Below are 22,011 nucleotides of genomic sequence, written 5' to 3' on the forward strand. Positions count from 1 at the left end.
AAATTGGGGTTATGTTGAGACATTTAGTATTTTGTTTATGATTTTTGGGAGTTTTACTTGATTATTACAGTGATGTTATTGGTCAATGTGACAGACAATTTGGTTAATGTTTTAACATTTAGTGGGGGTGTTGATGGATTTTGTGGTTATTAATGAGTAAAAATTGATATGTTTTTGACATTTTGGGTTGTGTAGAAACATTTTGGTTTTGTTATCAACATTTTTGGGTCTCTTACAAACATATCATTTTGTGAAAAACATTTAAAAAGGAGAAGCAGCAGCAGCAAGACAATAGGTTGTACAAAGAGCTAGCTCTAGAAAGAGGGCTAGTGAAGAGACAACAATTGCAGGGCCTAGTAAAAAAGGCAAAAAAATATTAAAGGTGACTGAATCACAGACCAAGGTAAGATGCATTCCTAAACATTTTGCATAATGTTTGGGAATGCATACGAAATGACATAAGTTTCTGTGAAAAAAATTAAAATTTGGAGAAAACAGTGGCATCAAATTTTTGAAATGTCCTCTCATTATTGATTGTGGTCTAGCATTAAGTATAATGTTGTCGCATTATTGGTATTGTCCCGGCATTTTGGAAAATGTTGTATACATTATTCCTAGGGTTCTGTGTATAGTTATGGAAACCAGTGACATCAGTTTTTTTTTGTACACAATTTGCAAAATGATCTCGCATTTTGACAGTGTTCTAGCATTGTAAATAATGTTTAGGGGCGCAAGGTAATAACAACAATTGTTTCTCAAACAATTCGAATAATGTTAAAGCATTGCATAAATTGTTCCTCAAGCATTATGTATAATGTAGCATGCAAGTTACCTAATCTTCATCCATTTCAGAATATATTTGTACATTAGTGGTGGTGGTGGTATGACATTTTACAGATTGTTTGCATAAGTCTTACAGTGTTTGCAAGTAATATATAGAAATACTAACATATGTATTACTGTGTTTTTGAAGCATCGGGCGGTGTCATCAATATTGAAGGAAAACACAAGATTGTGGAGATTAAACCTCAATTGAAAGTGTGGTTGATATTTTGTGCTTTGAGAAAGAAGTTCTAAGCAATAGTGAAGTTGTTTTTGAGAAACGGTGTTATGTTACATTCGTAAACCCGCAACGACTTCAATTTTGCTTAGAGGACAAACAAAAAATGATTATAAATTATTTTGTGCGGTATTATACTGTTTTTGTTTGTTGTGGGATCTTGATGTTGAAAGAATATGGAGTACATTTGTTTAATATATTATTTTTGTTTTTCAAAATATATGAGATGCATAGACGATAAATAGTTTGTCTGAGGAAGTAAACAAAATGTGAAGACACAATCAAAGATGTATAGACATTTTAGAGAATGTCGACAAAATGCTGGCCATGTTGCTAACCATATATGATTCAAACTCTGTATAAATATCATTTTTGTCTAAGAAAATATATGAAGCCACAATCGATAATGTTCTAACATTATTATGAATGTAATCTACAGTTTTGCCTTTGTTTTGGATGAAAAAGAAATCTACAAAAGAATAGTTAACCACATAAGTATCCATTCTTTCAACATTTTTCGGAATGTGTAAAGAAATGTATAAAATGTGAAGACACAACCAAAAATATATAAACATTTTGAGGAATGTTGATAACATTATATGATTAAGAGAAATAAATATCATTTTTGTTTAAGAAAATATATGAAGGCACAATCCATTCATTCAACATTTTTCAGAATGTCTACTTGCGAAGGCCGGCAAGAGCATGAGTAACTCACGTCTCGACAAACTTCAAAAATAAGTGGGCCTGCCTCGACGTAACTCACGTCTCGGCAACTTTGGATTTCCCATCCTGAACATCATTAATGGAGGGGCACATAAATGTATTCCATCCAATAGCGGCGTCTCTGTGCTTTGTCATCTTGTTCATAATCTTCTGTCGAATGACATCCAAGAGTGTTGTTACAACATCTAGATGAATGTCACAACATTATACGGAATGTTTAGTTTGTTTGGGTAGTGGCCAGACAATTTAACAAATGTTAAGGCAAATTTGGAAATGTTACACAACGGCGGAGTATGTCCGTTTCAAAATCGAAAGTTCTCTCATCAGCGGAGAAGTGTAGGTATTTTAAATTGAATTCTGCTTTGCAATTTAACAAATGTTTGGGCACTGCTTAAAATGCTTAGAAAACGTTAGACTGATCTGAACATCTTTAATACAAAATTGTGGTGAACATTTTTCAAAATGTTCACACATCCTTTAAAATGTTAACACAAATTGTAAAGTGTTTTTAACAAAACGAGAACCAGTTGCTACTGTTAACATAACTGTACGGAATAGTGTTAGACAAACTGTAAAGTGTTGCTTACAAAACGAGAAGTGGTTGCTAATATTAACAAATCTGTACGGAACAACAATGCAAACACCATGAAAATACCCTAAAACCAAGAACAACCTCACCAATGGAGCTTCAAATAAGTAGATCTACAAATCTATATATTTAACTCTCTACAAAACTATGAAAACACCCTAAAACCAGATTTGAAGTTTTTTTTTTACCTCCATTAAGATGATTGAAGATATAAGATGATGAAGGTTGCTCAAACGAAGAAGATGATGAAGGTCGCTCAAACAAAAAAGATGATGACTGAAGATGATGAAGATAATGATTTAAGATGATTGAAAATAAAGGAAGATAATGAATGTTCTTGAAGAGGGTTTAGGTTTATGTAGAGATAGAAATCTGGAAAAAAAATTAGAGAGAGAAAGAGATAATGAAGAGGGTTGAAGATGATGAAGTTGATGGTTGAAAACGATGAAGCTGGAAATGTAGAGAGAGGGAAAGCTGAAAAAATTTAGAGAGAGAGAGAGAGAGATTCGATTTTTAAAGAGTGAGAGGGTGTTGATTTAAGTTACATATATATAAGAGGGCAAAAGAGGGAATATGAAAATAAATAAAGTCTTAGAGATACGAGTTGGGTCCGGATTGAGCATAGGGATGTGTATTTAGGTTTTGGGTGGGTTAATAATCCCGGTTGGTTTTTTTTTGTATTTGGGCCCAAAATTTGGGCCTTTCATCAAAAAATTCCCAAAAAATTCTTTTGTAGAAGTATACTTTAGTTATATTGTGAAATTACAAGGTTTAAAATCCTCTAGCTTTTCTCGCTTGTATCTCCTGCTTTCACCACTTTCGTTTTTCGGACTTGTCTTGTGTAGCTTCATTTCTTTTCTTAAAAATGTTTTTTGTTACTAGTTAGTGGTCATATTACTCTTAAAAATGCTCTTAATTCTTTTGAGTAGTTATCTTCACCTTTGTGTATTTAATTTTGATACTTCAATATCTTGTTTCTAATAAATTGATATTGTCGAAGAAGAAATGACCCTAAAACAAGTTTGTGTATTTAATTTTGATACTTCAATATCTTGTTTTTTGATCCATAAATTGATACTTCAATATCTCTTCATCTTTTCCTCTACAAGTTCGTGATTTAATTTTGGTAATACCGTGTTTCTTTTCCTTGCCCCTTCTCTGTTGTAGGTGTTGTAGGGACAGAGGCGGAGCTACTGGTGGGCTGAGTCGGGCTGCAGCCCGGGTCTTCCCACCAGTAACTTGTAATTTGTAATGAGTTTCATAACAAAAGACTTAATTAGCTCAGTTGGTAAGATAGAGAATTGTAATCAAGAGGTCTTGAGTTTCACAAGTATCACATTAGATCCCATGATAAGTGGCTTAGACACATCCAAAATCAAAATTGACATATGAAAAGTTGTATATTATTATGTAGATTAGAGAAAGAAGATGAGCCCTCAACAAAACAAAACAAAGTAAAGAAGAGAGTCATTACCTGTCTTTTATGTATTTTATATTTAAGTATGAGTAGTGAAAATTCATTAGTGGTAGCAGAGCCACTGTTTAAGTATTAAGAAATCTTTTATCGTAACCAATTTTAACTAGTATCTATTCGTTTAGAGAAGATTAAGTATTGGTTAACAAAAAAGAGTATCACTCTTTATTAAAATGATTTTTGACTGAATAAAAAATTATTTAGATACTAATTGATACCTTATTTTGTTTGATATTTATTAAAGAGATAAGGTAACAAACTATATTTTGTAGTTGACCATTGATAGTGGTTATTCCATTTAAATCTTCTATGATATTACTAATTTTTTGTTTTACGGATAAGATGAATACTTATTCCATTTAAATTTAAAAAATCCTTATTTGAGCGCGAACAACAAGCATTTTAAATGCCTATAGCAATTTCAATGCGCCTATAGAGACCGAGTGTCAAAAGAAATTTATGGCGTTTGTAGCAGTCTAGGGCGTCTATAGTAATATGTCGCCAACCAAAATTTAGTGTGCTTATATCAATTACTCAGGGCGCTTGTAGCATTAAGTGGGTGTCTGTAACAATACACATGTCGCATGAAGTATCAATTTAGGCGACTATAAATCTTTCTTGTTTAACATTTTTCGTGTTTACTGTCTCTCCCACATCAGTGTAGTATTTATTTATAAACACATGAATTGTGAATTATGTTAAGCACCGTAATAGGGGGTTTTAAAACACCACCACATGTTTCTAAAAACTACATAATGCATATATGATTTTTGTTTTCGTTATTTATGGTAATGTTGACGATGATTTCATGCATATGTGTAATTTGAATTATTCAATCTTTAGTGGTTATAACATCTGTGTTGATATTTATTTTGTCTGTAACTAGAAACATGATCAAGTGATTATATGTCGATAATCATTAAACATAAGGTTAGGCTATTAACTAAATCTTGCACAAAATATTATAATTATAATTTTGTCACGAACTTAGATGGTTATTGCACTAATTATGGAATTGAACTGACATGTCACCAAAGTGACCCGTATCGGGTAAAATATCATAGTTGGTGTAGATAAACATGTCTTATATGTGCTAAAGAATCAAACACCCTCTTGGTCAATATAGCTAAACTAACAAGAAGACTCTCAAAATCCTCATCAATTTTTATTTTGTCTCAACAACGTGATAAATAGAGAAGAATCATCCATTGAAAAAGTATAAAATAATTTCATATTCATTGTTTGAAGTATTTTCCAAGAAAAGTGGTGCTTTAATTAGAAAGCGAAAAACTTCACGAAAGTAACCTATCGGACATACCTACTTGATATGTACATAGACTCATGGACCCATAACTTCTTGTGGGTAAGAGAACATATTAGTGAGTTTCCCCCCAGTATATTGTAGATACTATCAGTGAGTTTTCCCCTCTTGGTTATTAACAATGTTAGAATGTCGCATCCGACCTTTGAAAGTGAACAGAATAACTACTGCAACCAGTTTTTCCTCACCAGAATAAGTATGAACATATAAAAAACAAACTCAAAGTCATCTCTTCAATTTAATTCATATGGAGCCGGTACCCTCTTATGACGGAAAACCGAGAGCTACATACTACTCTTTGTTTTTAATTCGTCGGTAAGATGATTACCGAAGTCCAAACATCAAAGTCAGACGCACCTTGCCGAATTAATTCAAATCAAGTTAATTATCGCTTATCGACGAAAAACCAAGAGCAACCATTATAAAATATTGATCCCAGATTTTCATTGGTAGGATGAGTATCGACCATCGAACATTTAAATCAGATGTAACTTTCGATTTGGTTCAAATAACGTTGGTAATCATCTTACGAATGGAAAGATTTTTTAACAAAATATGTATGTATACGAAAAGTGAATGTACGATGATAAAAACGAGTTAGGCTAGTAAGTGCTCGGGTTTTCCTTCGAGAAGAAGCTCTTGGTTTGGGCTTGGGCCAACACTCAAGCTCTTGGTTTGGGCTTGGGCCAACATTCAAGCTCTTGGTTTGGGCTTGGGCCAGCACTCCAATCGAGTAAATGACAAGAATATCACTTCCAAAGGAAATAGAGAGAAAAAAACTGGTAATAAAACAGCAGGCAGGCAGGCAACAACTGAAGAAAGTGGATTCAGTAGAAAGTGGACACTTACCGGAAGAGTTTAGAGAGAGAAAGAGAGTGGACTCCTCTTACCTAGATTTCCTCTCTCTATCTCTCTGATTTTGATCCCCGATCAAATCAAACTCATCTTCCTCTCAAATTTTACTTGAATTTGATCTGATCTTACCGTAAAAAGAACTGTTCTATAAGTTTGACGATTGATCAGCAATGGTGAGTTCATTGGTTGATAGAGCTACCAGTGATTTACTGATTGGTCCTGATTGGGCTATGAACATTGAGATCTGTGATACTCTCAATCGTGATCCTGGGTATTCAACTAATTTCCCTCTTTTTTTACTTTTGTGATTTGGTTTCATCACTCATTTCTTTGATTATTTTGCTTAAGATGATGTTATATGTTAATTCTATGATGAATTCAATTCTGATCTTTTGTTCCTTTAGATATCAATTGATCCAAATTAATTAGTTTACGGATCCATATAATTTGAAGCTTTCAATTACATCTACTTTTTGTGTGTATAATTTTGTTTAGTAAGATCTTATGATTTGTTTCACAAGTTAACATTTCTGAAAGAGAAATTTGGGGAGGATAGAGATTGACTTGTTTGGTGGCATATATTGTTACTAGTTTCATAATGAGGTTGGTGATAATATCAATTTATGGTATTTACTTAGGTTTTGATCAATTAAATACAGAATGCCGGTAATAAAATGTAGTTTAACATATTTAACGTGAGAAATTCAGTGATTTCGACAGTCTTGTTAGGTCATCTCTATGTTATCTTCGAGCTAGCCGTAATTGATATGTATCCTTCTTCAATGATTAGCCAAGGGCACATTTTAATTTCATTAAGTTTCTTGGTCATCTATGTACTCGTTTTCACAATTTCACCAAGTGTTATTTTTTGGAGAATAGTCTCACGTGGGAGAAGGGCAATCTAGCAACCAAGAATATAATGTTTAGGTCCTCTCCACTCATTGCCAATTAGTCTTGAGTTGGATGACCACAAACTTAACATGGTATCAGCGTTAGGCCTACACGTGATAAGCTTAAAAACCACATATGCTTCACGTGACCCAAAAAGAAAAGAAAAACACGTGTTAGGCTCAAAGAACCCCACAAGTGAGGTGAGGGGGTGTGAGAGAATAGTCCCACATGGGAAAATGACGATCTAGCAACCAAAAATATAATGTCTAGGTCCTCTCTGCTCATTGCTAACTGGTTTTGAGTTGGATGACCACAAACTTGAGAGTTTTTATGTTATAACAAAAATATTATATTCCCAAAATGAACCCAATTATGGGTATAGCCTTATAGGTTTCAACTATATCTAGTTTGAATGCATTTTTCTTCTGATAGCCAATGTTTAACTCTTCAAGTTAAGAATAGCAGTTACCAATCCGGTGTGAGATTAGTATTTAACAGTTTGGTTTCTTCCACCAGACAAGCAAGAGATGTTGTTAAAGGCCTTAAGAAACGCATTGGAAGTAGGAATTCAAAGGTTCAACTTCTCGCTCTCACAGTAAGCACCACCAAAAATTAAAACTCTCTCAGCAACTTTTTGTTTTTAATCTTTCAGGACTGAAAAAAGAAAATCTTCTTTTGTTGCTCCATGTCTATCAATAACTTCAAATTTAGTACTGAGGGCTAATCTCATTAATGTATTCTCTTTGGCACATGGTAGCTGTTGGAGACAGTTGTGAAAAATTGCGGGGACATTGTTCATATGCATGTGGCGGAGAAAGACGTTCTTCGTGAGATGGTGAAGATAGTAAAAAAGAAGGTCTAAGCTAATTCCTGTTCATGTTTCACCTTTGTCTTGTTCCTTGATTAGTGAGATCGTTTCATGATCTTATTTTCTGCTCAACTGCAGCCTGATATTCGTGTGAAGGAGAAAATTTTGATTCTCATAGATACCTGGCAAGAAGCTTTTGGAGGAGCAAGAGCAAGATATCCCCAATATTATGCTGCATACCAGGAGTTGTTGGTAAGCTTTAAGATTAGCATTTTAAATATTTCTTGAGGTTTTTATGGACTACAAAGGAAAAGCTAATGATAATGTATGTATATTATTTTATATATTTCTTGAGGTTCACACCATTATTGATGTGTGCAACTTCTTTTAGAATAACACCAGAATGCTTGGTCATCCATAGAGCTTTAGGTGTGATATTGAATTCGCTTTTATGTATTACTATGTGTGAATATTAATCTTGCCATTTTCTCTTACTAGTTATAATGTCATTGCTTGGTTGATTTACTTGTTCTCAGCGTGTTGGAGCTGTATTTCCTCAAAGATCTGAGAGGGCACCTATATTTACTCCTCCACAAACGCAACCTCTGTCTTCTTATCCTCCAAATATGCGTATGCCTGATCACCAACCAGATGAACCTGAGTCTTCAGGAGTTGCTGATCTTGCAGCCTTGAGGTATACCTTTTACCCCTCTCTATAATCAATAATGTTCAAATTCTCATCTGGATAATTGTGAGGGACTATGTAGTATGCCTAAAGATGAGTGAAGTTGTAATTACATATATATATATTTATTTATTTATTTTTCTTTCAAGAGATATTACTGTATAACTGAGTTCCTTAATTTCTTAATATCTATTTTACGTTATATGTTATTTCTGACATAAGGTTTTCTTAATACGACAAAACTCGAGAGTTAAAAACTTGATTGCCTCTGATTTGTGTTGAAGAAAATATGTCATGTATGCCGTTAGGACGTTAGGTATTGTAACAAAATGTGGTTCCTTTTTTCGAAGCTGTGTTTCTCTAAAATATTTTCCTATTAGCTATAAGTTCACAACTATGGGCTACTGGTATGGATTATTTAAGGCAGTAACATTTTGATTGGTTAAGATCCGTTGTTTTAGAAAAAAAAAATTTCTTAATTTTGCTTGGGAAGAACTCGTACTTGACTTAGTTGACAAATCGCAAGTAGTTGAGCTATTATCCTAATGTCTTCATTTCCCCTTTGTCACTGATGTATCATTCTTTGAACACCATTAAACAAGTTTAAGTGCTAGTGGTTTGAAAGTTGTAGGACATGGTGGGGATATCCATACATTTATGATATTGGGGCTACTTACCACCGCCTTTTTAAGGATACTGATGCTAAAATGGAAATAACAATTCATATTTGAACTTTTTAAGTACGCTCCTCATGTCGGAGCCCTTGATGGTTATAGCTACATACCACCCTACAATTACAGTTTTCTAGGTAGCCAAATGTTGGGTTTGTAAAACTCTACTGTGACTTTTGAAATACTCAGATGCCAAAAAAATTGAACTTTGTTTTGGCATATTCTTCCTCATGTTACATCCTATGGAAGATTGGTGCCCATATCTTAATGAAATTGATCTCTTCATTTATTTCGTTGAAAATAGAACCATTCGACCATCCCTATTTTATTCAATTGTCAGATTAAAGTCTCATGGTGTGTACATGTCATAATTGATCCGAACTGAAAAGGACAAACACGGCCTTTATATTTGTAAGGTATCCTGTTCTATGCGGATTGTTTATAATCAGCTTATCAGTAATTAGTATCACTTTTTGTGCCGTGTAGTCGTTAATCTGTGTATTTTTCCCCTTCCAGCATGACTGAAATTCAGAATGCGCGTGGTATTATGGATGTCCTCTCAGAAATGCTAAATGCCATAGATCCAGGGAACAAAGAGGTACTTTGAAATTTTCATCGGTATACTGACACAATAAGGAACAGATTCAGTAGATCCCTCTATGGGATGATTTATCTCTTCTGGGAAAATGTATCTCTTTTGTGGATTAGTATGTTTAAATGAACCTATGCCTACTCTGCGAGTCTGCGTCGTACGAGTTCAAAGTTCTGCTTTGTTACTCAGTCATCTTACTGCTGTTTTTCAGGGGCTAAGGCAAGAGGTGATTGTCGACCTTGTTGATCAGTGCCTAACGTACAAGCAGAGAGTGGTTTACCTTGTTAACACAACTTCGTAAGATCCACCTTTCCCATTGGTTTCACAAGAAAACTGTTAACTAGATAACAATCAACCCTTCATTTCCGTGGAAATAGGCGAGTTCTAAAGAAATAAACTAGTTTCCATCATTTGGCTGCCATTTTATTTCCATGGAAGTACTGGGCTCATTAACTCAGAACTGTGACAAAAAGTGTGGTGTTTTAACAACTTTGTAGGATGTACTTCTCTGTTTCGTGGAAGTGATTATGTGGGAGGAAGAAGTGTATTCAATGGAAATGCTTAAAAACCACCATTTTTGTCGCAGTTTTACTTTAATCACCCCACAGTTCCATGGAAATAAACTTGCAACTAAACAATGAAACAATCGATTTCTTTAGAAACCCACCTATATTTTCCACAGAAAATTTAGCTCTCAAACACAATAGTTTTGTTAGGGACGATGAGGAGCTAATCTGCTCACACTTCCATGATAATCTATTTTGTTAGGGACGAGGAGCTACTAAGTCAAGGGCTTACACTGAATGATGATTTGCAACGTGTACTATCAAAGCATGAAGCTATTGCATCAGGAGCTCCTATTACTGCACAGAAACCAAGAACTTCTGTTAGCATTGAGAAGCCAAATACTCTTCAGGCATTAGTGGATATTGACGAGGTTGTTGGCACCAAAGATAATCTCTGGTAAATGAAGTTTCCTCGTATTTTGTTGAAGTATTATAGATTGGGGCCTATAAATTTATACGTACCATACCCATAATCGCCAGGGGTTATAGTTATGAATTTCTTATTGCCGGTTTTGCAATCGAACATATTTGAAATTTCCTCTTAGCTCTCATACTCTCCTTTGTCCACATCTTTAGTTGCAATCTTCATGCGTCACTATTATGACTGTCCTCTATTCTAAGTGAAGAGCATGAAACTTTTCGATGCAGGTCCAGTTCAAGTGCTAACAGCTCAAGTCAACCTACACAATTGCTAGTTCCAGTACCTTCATCCAATGGTTCAGTAGTTCCTGTGTCACAGTTGGATCCAAAAATAGACCTTCTGAGTGGTGAAACTTTTGGTTCATCATCAGCAGAAGATTCTCTAGCCCTTGTTCCCGTTGGAGAATCACAATCGAGCACAACCGAATCTCAGCAAAATGTTCTTGCTCTTTCAGATATGTTTGCTCTAACTAACGTAAGTACAGATTCTTCTCTGTCAGCCGTTGGGAATGGACAAATATACCCTCAGACGTCGAACTTTCAACCTCAGCAACAACAAACATTTTATTTAAATGGAGGCAACCCACCTCCATATGAGCGAACCGAACACACAACTCCATGGAATGGCCAAGTTGCTCATGGCTTGAACCAGCAGCAACCCCACTCTGATTACGGTATGCCCCTATTTTGTTCATCCTTGTGGTTGCTGTCATATATATGTATATCTATATAAGCATAACAGAACATGAATCACTTTGGGTCATTTTCAGGTGGTGGTGCTCAAAGCAATAATGGTGATGCCTTGCCACCACCACCATGGGAAGTTCAGGCAACCGCCGATAACCAACTGGTGGCCATGAACCCACAACCCCAGCCAGTGCAGAATGGTTTGTACCCACAGGCAATGATGAACAGTCAGAATCATCCAGACCAGAATATGATAGCTACGGCTAATCAGCAATTCCAGGGAGGCCAAACGGCCAGAATGATGCCTAATCAGCAATTCCAGGGAGGCCAAACAACTGGAATGATGTCTAATCAGCAATTCCAGGGAGGCCAAACGATCGGAATGATGCCTAATCAACAATTCCTGGGAGGCCAAACGACCGGAATGACGCCTAATCAACAATTTCAGGGAGGCCAAACAACCGGAATGATGCCTAATCAGCAATTCCTGGGAGGCCAAACGACCGGAATGATGCCTAATCAACAATTCCTGGGAGGCCAAACGACCGGAATGATGCCTAATCAACAATTTCAGGGAGGCCAAACGACCGGAATGATGCCTAACCAACAATTCCATGGAGGCCAAACAACCGGAATGATGCCTAATCAGCAATTCCAGGGAGGCCAAACAACCGGAATGATGCCTCAAGCAATGAATGGTTATGGTAGTCAGTTCACTTCCATAAATCCCCAAGCAATGCCAAGCAACCATTTTGGAGGTTATGAGCATGGTCAGAGACCCGAAACTCAACTCTATAATCAACAAAGAATGTATGGTGTGTCTATGCAAACCAACAATGCTTTGAGAAACTCTTCATATCAGATGCCTTCACCTTCTTACATGACGCCAACCAGACCCTCCAAGCCAGAGGATAAGCTGTTCGGCGACCTAGTAGACCTGACAAAGTTCAAGCCCAAAACGTCAAATCCCAGTAGATCTGGCAGTATGTAGTTGAATGTCTTTTTCGACACAATCTCTTATACTTCTCATAATTTTTTTTATGAAACTGATTTCTTCTGTTCAATTCACTGTTTTTGATATATATTTTTAATTTTTGGCTCCTGTTTGTATTACTGTAATGATGTACATTCTCTAGACTGACAAATAAAAGAATGAGTCCAGACATTTTTCAGTTAGGTTTTATTAGTCTCAGATGATTCTTTGAAAGGGCAATTTTCTCAATTGTTCTGACAATCTTTATGATTGCCTTTTTTTTGTTAGGGCAGAAGAAGACTGAAGCAGTTTTCAGGTTCTTAGAGACTGTGCCTTTCATGACTTATATGGACTTCGCCTCTCCTTCGCCTCGTTGTCGAAAAACCTAATGGTGTGTAAATGAAGGAACCACAAATTTCCATGATTCATGGTTCCTTCGGATTTCATTAGTTTCCATGATTCACGTTTCCTTTGGATTTCATACATAAATGCTCGGATCTATATTCTATAAGAGGGTAGACGTAGATTTTAGTACTTGCCCTCATCAGCTGTGCTCATTACAGTTTGATTTGGATCTTGACTGCTAGTACTTCTGTACCGGTCGTCGGAGATAAGGGACCCCTGACCCTTTTGCAGGGAATTTTAATTTCATCTCTTTCGTCTTGCTTCAGCCTTGGGTTTTCCAGTTTGATTTCAGTTTCTGTCCTCTTCTCTTGGTCTAGTGTTTTGGCTTCCACTGCTTGGTCTTATATTTCTAGTTTTCTCCTTAGTAGTACTGGTTTTAACTATCTGATTCTCATCCTAAATCTTTCTTCTTAGTTTTGGTTATTTCAGGTGAAGCACTTGCCGGCGGTAGTTGGAAGAGTTGAAGAAGATGAGGACGTGGCAATTGAAGGAAGTTGTGCTCATTACAAGTGTCGTCCATGTGTATTCCCCCTCCCAATGCCAATTCCAAGTCACCATGAGGTCAGCTGACATTGAGAATTGGGGAATAGGAATCCACCACAACCTCATTCCCATTCCTGGAAAAAACTCCACTTTGTGCAAATCCCAAGCTTCAATACCGGGAGTTTTAGAAGGTGGTTTTATGGGAATCATAAAAAACATGCTCTTATTCCCTCCTCCCATTAACTCCTCTAACCTGCATATACAAGTGGCAACCCAGTTATGGATTGCATGCAAACTACACCTCTCTCTCCACTTAACCATTTCAATTAAACACGCCAACCCCCTCAACCTTCTAAACGATTCATATCCCCCTGATAACTCCGAGTCTAGCATTATGGCTACCCAAAACCCAAACCAAAAACCTTCATCCCCATTATCTGCTAATCAATTAGCCCAACAGATGGAGGACCAGCTTAACCTTCCTCCTTCAAATGAGCCGGTAGTTTACCTTAAGAAAAAACTTACCCAATCTGAAGATATTCTTAACATCCACAAAAAATTGATAGGAAGAATCTGCAGTCACCATTACATCCCCATTTACAAAATTCAAAATCAACTCAAGAGAAAATGGGAGGTCTCCTTCCCTTTCAACATCGAACCCATACCTAATAGACTCAACTACTTCATTTTTGTGTTCCAAGGAGAAGAAGACAGAAACAGAGTGCTTGGTAATAAACCTTACCTAATCCTTGATTACCTGTTAATCTTGCATGCAATGGATGTCAACACAAATCCCACAACAATACCCCTTAATTTCGATATCTTCTCAGTGGTAATGTCTCCTATCCCTACTTGTCTACAATTCGAATCTGATCTCAAAGTCATAGCTAGTCCATTAGGGCATGTCCTTCGTTTCACTCCAGCTAAATGGACTACTCTTCAAGACAATAAAATCAAAGTAGACATTGCCTGGAATGTTACTAGACCTTGTCCGACCGGCACTACAATCCAATTAGAGGGTGATTCCATTAGAATCAATTATAGATTCTACCCATTCCCTAAAACCACATGCCTTTTTTGTAGAATCATTGATCATTCACCTCACCCATGTCAAAATCCTCTGCAACCTCAAGCAAACCAGGTCTCTGAAAACCAATCAAACAAACCCACTCCTCTCCCAATTACACTCGAATCGCTGCTTAGCTCTCAACCTTTGAAGATCAGTGCTTTCATTCCCAGTTCCAGTTCAGATACTCCCTCAACATCGAATCTCACTGATAAAAACCCTATTGATCAAACTTACCCTACTGCCAACTCAAAGAATGTCCAACCCATAAAGGCACCCCAAAGACAGATCAATCCCAGCTGGACAAAACAATTTCTTAAAACCTCAAACCAAGATCCTATCCTGCAGGCACCCCAGAAGGGTATCCAGATCCGTGAACCCATGCCCAACTTTAATACCCACAAAGAGACCCGTTTGGACCCCCAGGGAAAGGGAAGGAACCACTCATCCCCTCTGATAATCTTCCCAAAAAATTAGGTCAAAACACCCCCAATCTTCCTCAAAAACAAGCTAATCTTTCTGCTATTCAAACTGAATCCATTACCCCACCTCAAGTCTCTAGAGAGAAAAGAAAGCAAACCTATAGCGAAGACTTGGTGAAAGCCACTATTTTCGAAGATACGGATTCTTTCATAGAAGGGTTAGATCATTTCTGGAAAAGATTCAAAGAGGACAAACATTTAGATTGTACCTCTTGTGGTGATATTGATTTTGTTCCAGATACTCAATTCCCTCTCCCTAAAGAAAAGATCCCCACTGACACCAACCTTCCAGATATCTCTACAAATTTCTCGGAGGATATAAACTTTGATCTTATATTTGGTATGAATAAGAGAACAGGGGAAGACAAGGATAACCACAATAAGCAGAAGAAACATAGAACATACAAACCAAAAGTCTCAATTCAACAAATTAAGGCTAAGGATTCTAATATACAAAATGTAGCTCAAATTGGCCCCCAATTGGAAGAATCTGGCACTCAACATAACAAGGAAACAGGAGTCACTCTTGAAACTCAACAAGTTCCAACTACCAAAGGATGTTCAAGTGCTTCACCATCAGCTTCAAAGGTAATTCGACAATCTATTAGAATCTTTATTATTCCTTTTAAATTTTTTGTTGAATACTGTAGGAAACCTTCCATTATGAATATCAATCCCCCCTTAAGCATCCTTAGCTGGAATTGTCAAGGTCTTGGCTCTAGAATTACTAAACATCAGCTAGGCAGGCTTCTTAGAAGACACAAGCCTGACATTTGCTTCTTGTCCGAAACCAAACAAACTGATGATAAAGTCAAGTATATTACTAATGATCATCAGTTTGATTCCATTATTCTTCAAAGTCCTATAGGCACAAGTGGTGGGCTAGCAGTGGCCTTCACTAAATGCTTCCCAATTCATATCAGAAGCAAAACACATAAGTGGATTCATATAGAGTTTCTAAACAGCAAGAAAGAGCTAAACTTCTCTATAATATTCATGTATGGTGAAGCAGAGAGTAACAAGAAAAGGGATTTCTGGTCTTCTTTTAAGCATTATTGTGATTTGAACTTAGAGTCTTCTGCACCTTACATGATTATTGGAGATCTAAATTTTATCCTTCACCCTACTGAAAAATTGGGAGGAACTCAAATTCCCTGGTCCCAGATACTCTTCTGGAGGAACCTCACTCAGAGTATGGGACTTATGGAAATCCCCTATCAAGGCTCCCCATATACTTGGACAAATAACAAAGGAAGCAGTCTTTTGGTTCAGCAGTTATTGGATAGGGCCATTGTCTCTCATTCTTGGTTAGACAAATTCCCCAACTCCACAACTACCCATCTTCCTAGATTGGGATCAGATCACAACCCTATACTTTTAAGTACCTCTTCTCTCTCCTATGATAACAAGAAGATATTCAGATTCAATCCTGCATGGTGTAAAGATATCCATTGTATTGATATTATAGAGAACTTTTGGAAGAAGTATAGAGATGATCCTCCTATTGATATGGTCCATAACAAGTTAGTTGACCTTCAGCCTCTTCTCTCTGACTGGAACCACAATCATTACAACAAGCTGATAAAAAGTATTAGCCAAATTTCCTTGCAACTAGAAAACTGCAAAGACTTAATTTCTCAACTCATGCTGATGGAGAAGCTAAATAACCTCCTTAAGGAACAAGAAACTTATTGGAAGCTCAAATCTAGGGATAACATTATATCACTAGGGGATAGAAATACAAAGTATTTTCATGCTCTTGCTTCCTCTAGAATGAGAATAAATAAGATCTCTAGTCTGCAAAACTCTGTTGGTATCTGGACAGACAAACCAAATGAGATCAGTGATATATTAACCTCTCATTTCTCCACCCTTTTAACTTCTACTTCTCCAAACCACCTTGAACCCACCATAGGTCTTTTCAGTCCCATCATTTCTGCAGAGGAGAACACCAAACTCATATCCATCCCCACCCCTGATGAAATTACAGAAATCATTCATCACTTAAAAGCTGATAAATCACTTGGTCCTGATGGTTTCTCCCATCTTTTTTTTCAGCAAAATTGGGAAACAGTAGCAGATGACACCATTGTTATGGTCCAGGAAAGCTTCCAAAATATGACCATACCTAAAGACATCAACAAAACTCATATAGTGCTAATCCCAAAAACAAAAAATCCATCAACACCCTCAGACTTTAGACCTATCAGTCTATGCAATACAACTTATAAAATCATCTCTAAAATCCTAGCAAATAGACTTAAACCTTTACTGGATGGTTTCATTAGCCCTTATCAAAATGCTTTTGTGCCTGGCAGACAAGGGACAGATAATATCATCATTGCATCTGAAATTATCCACTCTATGAAGCTCCTTAAAGGCAACCAAAGGTACATGGGTCTTAAGTTAGATATGGAAAAGCCTTTGACAGAATAGAATGGAGTTTTCTCATCCATATCTTACAACAAATGGGTTTCTCATCAGACTTTTGTAAGATTATCCTCAACTGCATCTCCACTGCTTCATCTTCCATCCTTCTAAATGGGTGTCCTGGCCCATATTTCAAACCCTCTAGAGGCTTAAGGCAAGGAGATCCTTTATCTCCTTATCTGTTTATTATATGCATGGAAGCATTCAGTAGGCTCCTGGGAAAAGCTCAATCAGAAGGTCTAATACAGGGGTTTAAATTTTCCAACTCAGCCCCTATTATCACTCATCTTCTTTTTGCAGATGATTACCTTATCTTCCTTAAAATGGACATCCCTTCTGTCCATAACCTTATGGATATCCTTAAGCATTTTAGTGAAGTTTCTGGGCAGATGATAAATTTCCACAAGAGTGGTATATTCTTTAGTGCAAATGTTCATCACAGACATTGCAAGATTATCTCTGGAATTCTCAAAGTCAGACCCATTAACAAAAATGATCCTTACCTGGGTACTCATATATTTTTTGGCAAATCAAAAGTTAAACCCTTCATCCCTCTTATTGACAAGCTGCAAAGTAAACTTAGTGTATGGAAAAGAAACCTTTTATCTCAGGCAGGAAGAGGAGAATTGATTAAATCCTCTTTAGCTGCTGCCCCAAGATACCAGATGGCAATTTTTGACCTTCCTTGTAAGATCAAGAAAACCATTACTTCCCTGCAGAGGGATTTCTGGTGGGGAATTACAAACAACAAGAAGAAAATCTACTTCAAAAATTGGAATTCAATTTGTCTGCCTAAATCTCAGGAGGGCTGGGACTTAGAAACATTCAAAAGGACAACTTATCTCTCAGAAGCAAATTGAATTGGATTTTCAGAACTAAACCTTCAACATTATGGGTTAAACATATAAAAGCAAAATACTCACCTCAACTAAGAGGAAGTCATTCCTCCTCCTCCTGGTTATGGAAATCTATTAACAAGAATCAGCAGATGGTGGACTCTAACATTATATGGGATATAGGAGATGGTACCAATATAAACATTTGGGAAGATTCTTGGATACCAGGATTTGGGAAGTTAGGCTTACCTTCATCTCAACCCAGCTTATCCACTGTCTCTCAACTTATAAATGGAGACAATACTTGGAACCAATCCCTCATTTCCCTTCTCTTCTCCACAGATATTCAACAGAGAATCCTATCAATCCCTCTTAAAACACATCATGATTCACAAAAATGGATGTTATCTCAGTCAGGTAGTTTCTCTGTCTCTTCCTTATATAAGCATCTCATCCATCAAAACTCTACTCCTACACCCTTTAAATACTGGAAACAGTTTTGGAAGCTGAACCTGCACCCTAGAATTCAGGTTTTTTGTTAGAAACTTGCTCATGACATTCTCCCTCTGAATTTGAAGATCTCCAAATACATTCCTCAATTATCCTCTACTTGCCCCCTTTGTCACTTGGAAGAGGAATCTCAACATCATTTTCTGCAAGCCTGTCCTGTGGTTAGAGAAGTGATAAATTCTCTCACTAAGATTAACTTCAATAATACTAATATATCAAACTTCTCGGAATGGTTCTCCCACATACATAATCTGACTTCAGAGGCAGACCAAGATAGCCACCTTAATCAATTAGAACTTGCAGCAATCTCTATGTGGCACATTTGGAAGCACAGATGCAACATTGTTTTCAATGATATCCTATTGAACATATCTAATCTGATACATACAATTCAAGACTACATCTCTCAACAGGCTCACTTGGTGAGATACAACAGAGCAGGACCTCAACCTCATAGAAACATATGGACTCCTCCTCCCATTGGATTCATAAAAATTAACTATGATGTTTCCTTTTTGGCTCAAGACTTATCCTCCTTTCTTGCTTTTATTGTAACTGATTTCACAGGAAAACCAGAAATCAAAGAATCTATCACCACCACCTCCAGGTCAGTTGATGAAGGAGAAGGAAAGGCAGCCCTAGCTGGAGTTCAATGGGCTATTAAGCATGGAGCTCGGAAGCTCATTTTGGAAGGAGACTCGTCTAATGTTGCAAATTTTTTGAATGGCAGTCCAAACTCCATCCACTGGACGGCTAAGCATATCATGAAGACTATTAAAATGCATATCTCCTCTTTTGATTGTATCAAGTTTACATATGTAAATAGGAAGTCTAATGCTCTAGCAAACTCTCTTGCCTGTAGTACTAGGAAGAATGGTATTGTGAATACCAAATGCTATCCTAACTGTTCTCTTTTGCTTCATAACATCCATGTAACCGATATTTATATGCAATAGATGTTATGCTTGTTTTAAAAAAAAATTCTACAACATAAACTACTAGTTCAACAATTTCAACCTATTATGATAAAGACTACAATAATAAACTCTCAAAGATTAAAAGAAATTAACTTGATAAATTCTACAAAGAACTTCAGTTAACCTTGTTTAGGCTAAATCTAAAGCTTGGACATAAACCTAGTTCTTAGTGGAGTTTTAAGAGAGTTATTGGAGATTCGGAGCAGAAAATACATGGAGGAGTCAAAGAATGTCAATATCATTTATGCATCTTTCTCCAAATTTATCAACAAAATTTCATCAAAGCGATTTCTTCAAGTTTTCGAAGTCTATAAAGGAAAGGAAAGAAGCCGAAGATAGTTCTTCTCCATTGTAAACCATTGCAAAGTAAAACTAGAAGCAAGCTTGTGGAGGAACTCATGGAAAAAGATATTGCCGTCATAAAGGCATCGAGTTACCTGCAACACAAACAAGGGTAAAGATTAGAATACAAAATTAGTCCGACTTGAAAATGTTAATGTACTCAATTATGTGTGAAAATCTCTCATTCTGATTTCCGGAATCTGCAAGACTATGTTAACTGTCTTTAACAAGAAAAAGAGAACGAAAAGATTTATATCTCCGTCGGGCTTTACTAGTAATAAGAAAGTAAATATAGTGAAAAAAACGTCATAAGATTCGTTTAAGAACTAAGTTTTCGTTTGTTTTTCTTAAAAGAACGTATATTTGAAAGGATACCAGGAAACTAAGTTCTGTAGATACCACATCGGCAAATCTTCACTAGTCCAAAATAAAGATGCAGAAAAGTTCAATAGTATTCATGTAGCTATAAGTCTGTAACTTTAGTATAGTGACAATCTAAGCAAGCAAAGAAGATTTTTGTAATGAAACTAGATCTACCAAAAAAGTGTTTACTCAAAGAAAATAAGCTGGACTAGAAGCAAATAAAAGTTTTCCTTTGAAAAAGATACAATACAGAGGTAGGAATTTTTCAGACTAGTCGTTCTTTTAAGAGAGATGAAGCTCCGGCGGCGTGGTAAACACACTAATTCAGGATGTCTGTCTATATTAGCTGTTCATAATTTTATCTCCTCAACTCCAAAAGCATCATTTAAACCGCCACTAACTACTCGACAAGTACGTTATATACCGAACCTCAACATGTGTAAACTCACTAATTCAGGATGTCTGTCTATATTAGCTTGAAAATAGAGTTCGATTCAAAGCATCGATAATCATAGCCGAGGATTAGGTGCGACAAACTTAGAAGAAACTGCATTGCTATTAAACTTGAAGGTGATATTGTGGCAAATTTAGCCAATGCTAACCATATGAGTGAACACTTAGGACTTGCCGAGTATTTCACTTCCCAAGATTTTATTAACGTTTTTGCTCGTAATAAAAGGCTTGATCAATGAACGAGAGGATGTCACATGATGACATCATTAGCTAGTAAAGTAGGGGTATATATTATGATCGATTGATTCGATTCTCAAAATGGTTTGATGAACAAAGCTAGATTGACCATTTCTTTTTACTTGATCTCCTAGTTGTCTCTCTGAGTCCAATGTACCATTGCTCCCTAAATTTTTCAGAACCAAGAAATGTTGGTAATGAACGATAACATCATCCAAGAGGGTCAACTAGGGCAAATGTAACACTACTAACAGTCTGTATTTGTGGTCTACAAAAAAAGGGATTGTATGACAAACAGAAACATCTGTCAAGTTTGTGGATATTCAACTCAAAACCAACGGGTAATAACCGAAGAAACCCTAGATATTATATTGTTGGTCGTGAAGCTTCTCTTTGTCCAAGTGGGACTATTCTCATACCATCAAATATGTTTGAACATGACAGAACATTATTCTTCTTACTTTCTCTTGTACTTGATTCTACTAAGAGCTTCATTAATCTAAACTCATGAAACCTAACACTTCAAATAATCAAATACTAATAAAACTCAACTAAAATTCACTACCTTTAACCATTAAAATCAGTGGAAATCCAATAAAATAAAACATACCTTGAGGAATCAATCCCCAACTTTGAGATTCAGCTGCAAGTATTGATTTTAACCTAGCTGAAGCTATTGCACTATGCAAAGGCATCATTGAATCCAAACTGATCAAAACCAATGGTAATCTACACAAAAAAACACACAAATAAAAAATAGAAAATTGGGTATACAAGATTCACTCATATTTGATTATAAGAAAATTGGGGAAAGTAATCATCTTACCTTGAAATGCGATTCATGGAATTAGAGATCTGAGATGGAGAAGTCAAATTTATAGGAGAAATTGTAGGCGAAGAAATAGATTTTGAATTGAGTTTGAATGAAATTGATGGAGAACGACTAGTTAACCTAGCTAGAACCCTTAAAGCAGCCATTTTTGATTGGTTTACTAGTATTAACTCTGATTTCTGTTCTTATTAAACCCTGAAAATGTTAACGTGCGCTTAAGAGGTAAGGCGCAAGTTAGTATTGTTCATCTGAAAATCCTATCAAACTAGATGTACGG

The 22,011-nt window shown here is 36.3% G+C and overlaps 3 protein-coding genes across 4 annotated transcripts in view; 2 read left to right on the top strand and 1 right to left on the bottom strand.

The window, feature by feature from the left end:
- Nucleotides 1–22,011, top strand: part of PEX4 (peroxin4) — a 52,024-nt gene that overhangs the window by 26,795 nt on the left and 3,218 nt on the right. The window lies entirely within an intron of this gene.
- On the top strand, nucleotides 5,902–12,521 carry LOC147539580 (TOM1-like protein 8). Of its 2 annotated transcripts, XM_086639488.1 has the most exons (11): nucleotides 5,928–6,296; nucleotides 7,433–7,511; nucleotides 7,674–7,772; nucleotides 7,863–7,976; nucleotides 8,261–8,418; nucleotides 9,597–9,678; nucleotides 9,884–9,969; nucleotides 10,441–10,635; nucleotides 10,887–11,332; nucleotides 11,429–11,629; nucleotides 11,672–12,521. In XM_086639488.1, the coding sequence occupies exons 1-11, from the start codon at nucleotides 6,196–6,198 to the stop codon at nucleotides 12,334–12,336; spliced, it is 2,226 nt and encodes a 741-aa protein (XP_086495614.1). In that variant the 5' UTR covers nucleotides 5,928–6,195; the 3' UTR covers nucleotides 12,337–12,521. The 2 variants fall into 2 exon arrangements, with proteins under 2 accessions (XP_086495613.1, XP_086495614.1); XM_086639487.1 differs by having other exon boundaries at nucleotides 5,902–6,296; nucleotides 11,429–12,521.
- LOC147539581 (uncharacterized) lies at nucleotides 19,571–21,890 on the bottom strand. Its single transcript, XM_086639493.1, has 3 exons — nucleotides 21,729–21,890; nucleotides 21,513–21,631; nucleotides 19,571–19,944 (listed from the first exon to the last, which is right to left on the bottom strand). The coding sequence occupies exons 1-3, from the start codon at nucleotides 21,878–21,880 to the stop codon at nucleotides 19,925–19,927; spliced, it is 291 nt and encodes a 96-aa protein (XP_086495619.1). The 5' UTR covers nucleotides 21,881–21,890; the 3' UTR covers nucleotides 19,571–19,924.

The sequence above is a fragment of the Eschscholzia californica genome, unplaced genomic scaffold (genome assembly GCF_041429995.1).
Source record: "Eschscholzia californica isolate CP2 unplaced genomic scaffold, dmEscCali1.0.p SCAF_5, whole genome shotgun sequence".
NCBI lineage: Eukaryota > Viridiplantae > Streptophyta > Magnoliopsida > Ranunculales > Papaveraceae > Eschscholzia > Eschscholzia californica.

Bases quoted from the DNA above. Each gene is read 5' to 3' on its own strand.
- LOC147539580 (XM_086639487.1), top strand. From the start codon at position 6,196: ATGGTGAGTTCATTGGTTGATAGAGCTACCAGTGATTTACTGATTGGT. The intron at 7,773-7,862 runs GTCTAAGCTAAT...GCTCAACTGCAG, and splicing joins TGAAGATAGTAAAAAAGAAG to CCTGATATTCGTGTGAAGGA. The intron at 11,333-11,428 runs GTATGCCCCTAT...GGTCATTTTCAG, and splicing joins GCAACCCCACTCTGATTACG to GTGGTGGTGCTCAAAGCAAT.
- LOC147539581 (XM_086639493.1), bottom strand. From the start codon at position 21,880: ATGGCTGCTTTAAGGGTTCTAGCTAGGTTAACTAGTCGTTCTCCATCA. The intron at 21,632-21,728 runs GTAAGATGATTA...TTTTTTGTGTAG, and splicing joins TCCATGAATCGCATTTCAAG to ATTACCATTGGTTTTGATCA. The intron at 19,945-21,512 runs GTATGTTTTATT...TTTGTGTTGCAG, and splicing joins TTGGGGATTGATTCCTCAAG to GTAACTCGATGCCTTTATGA.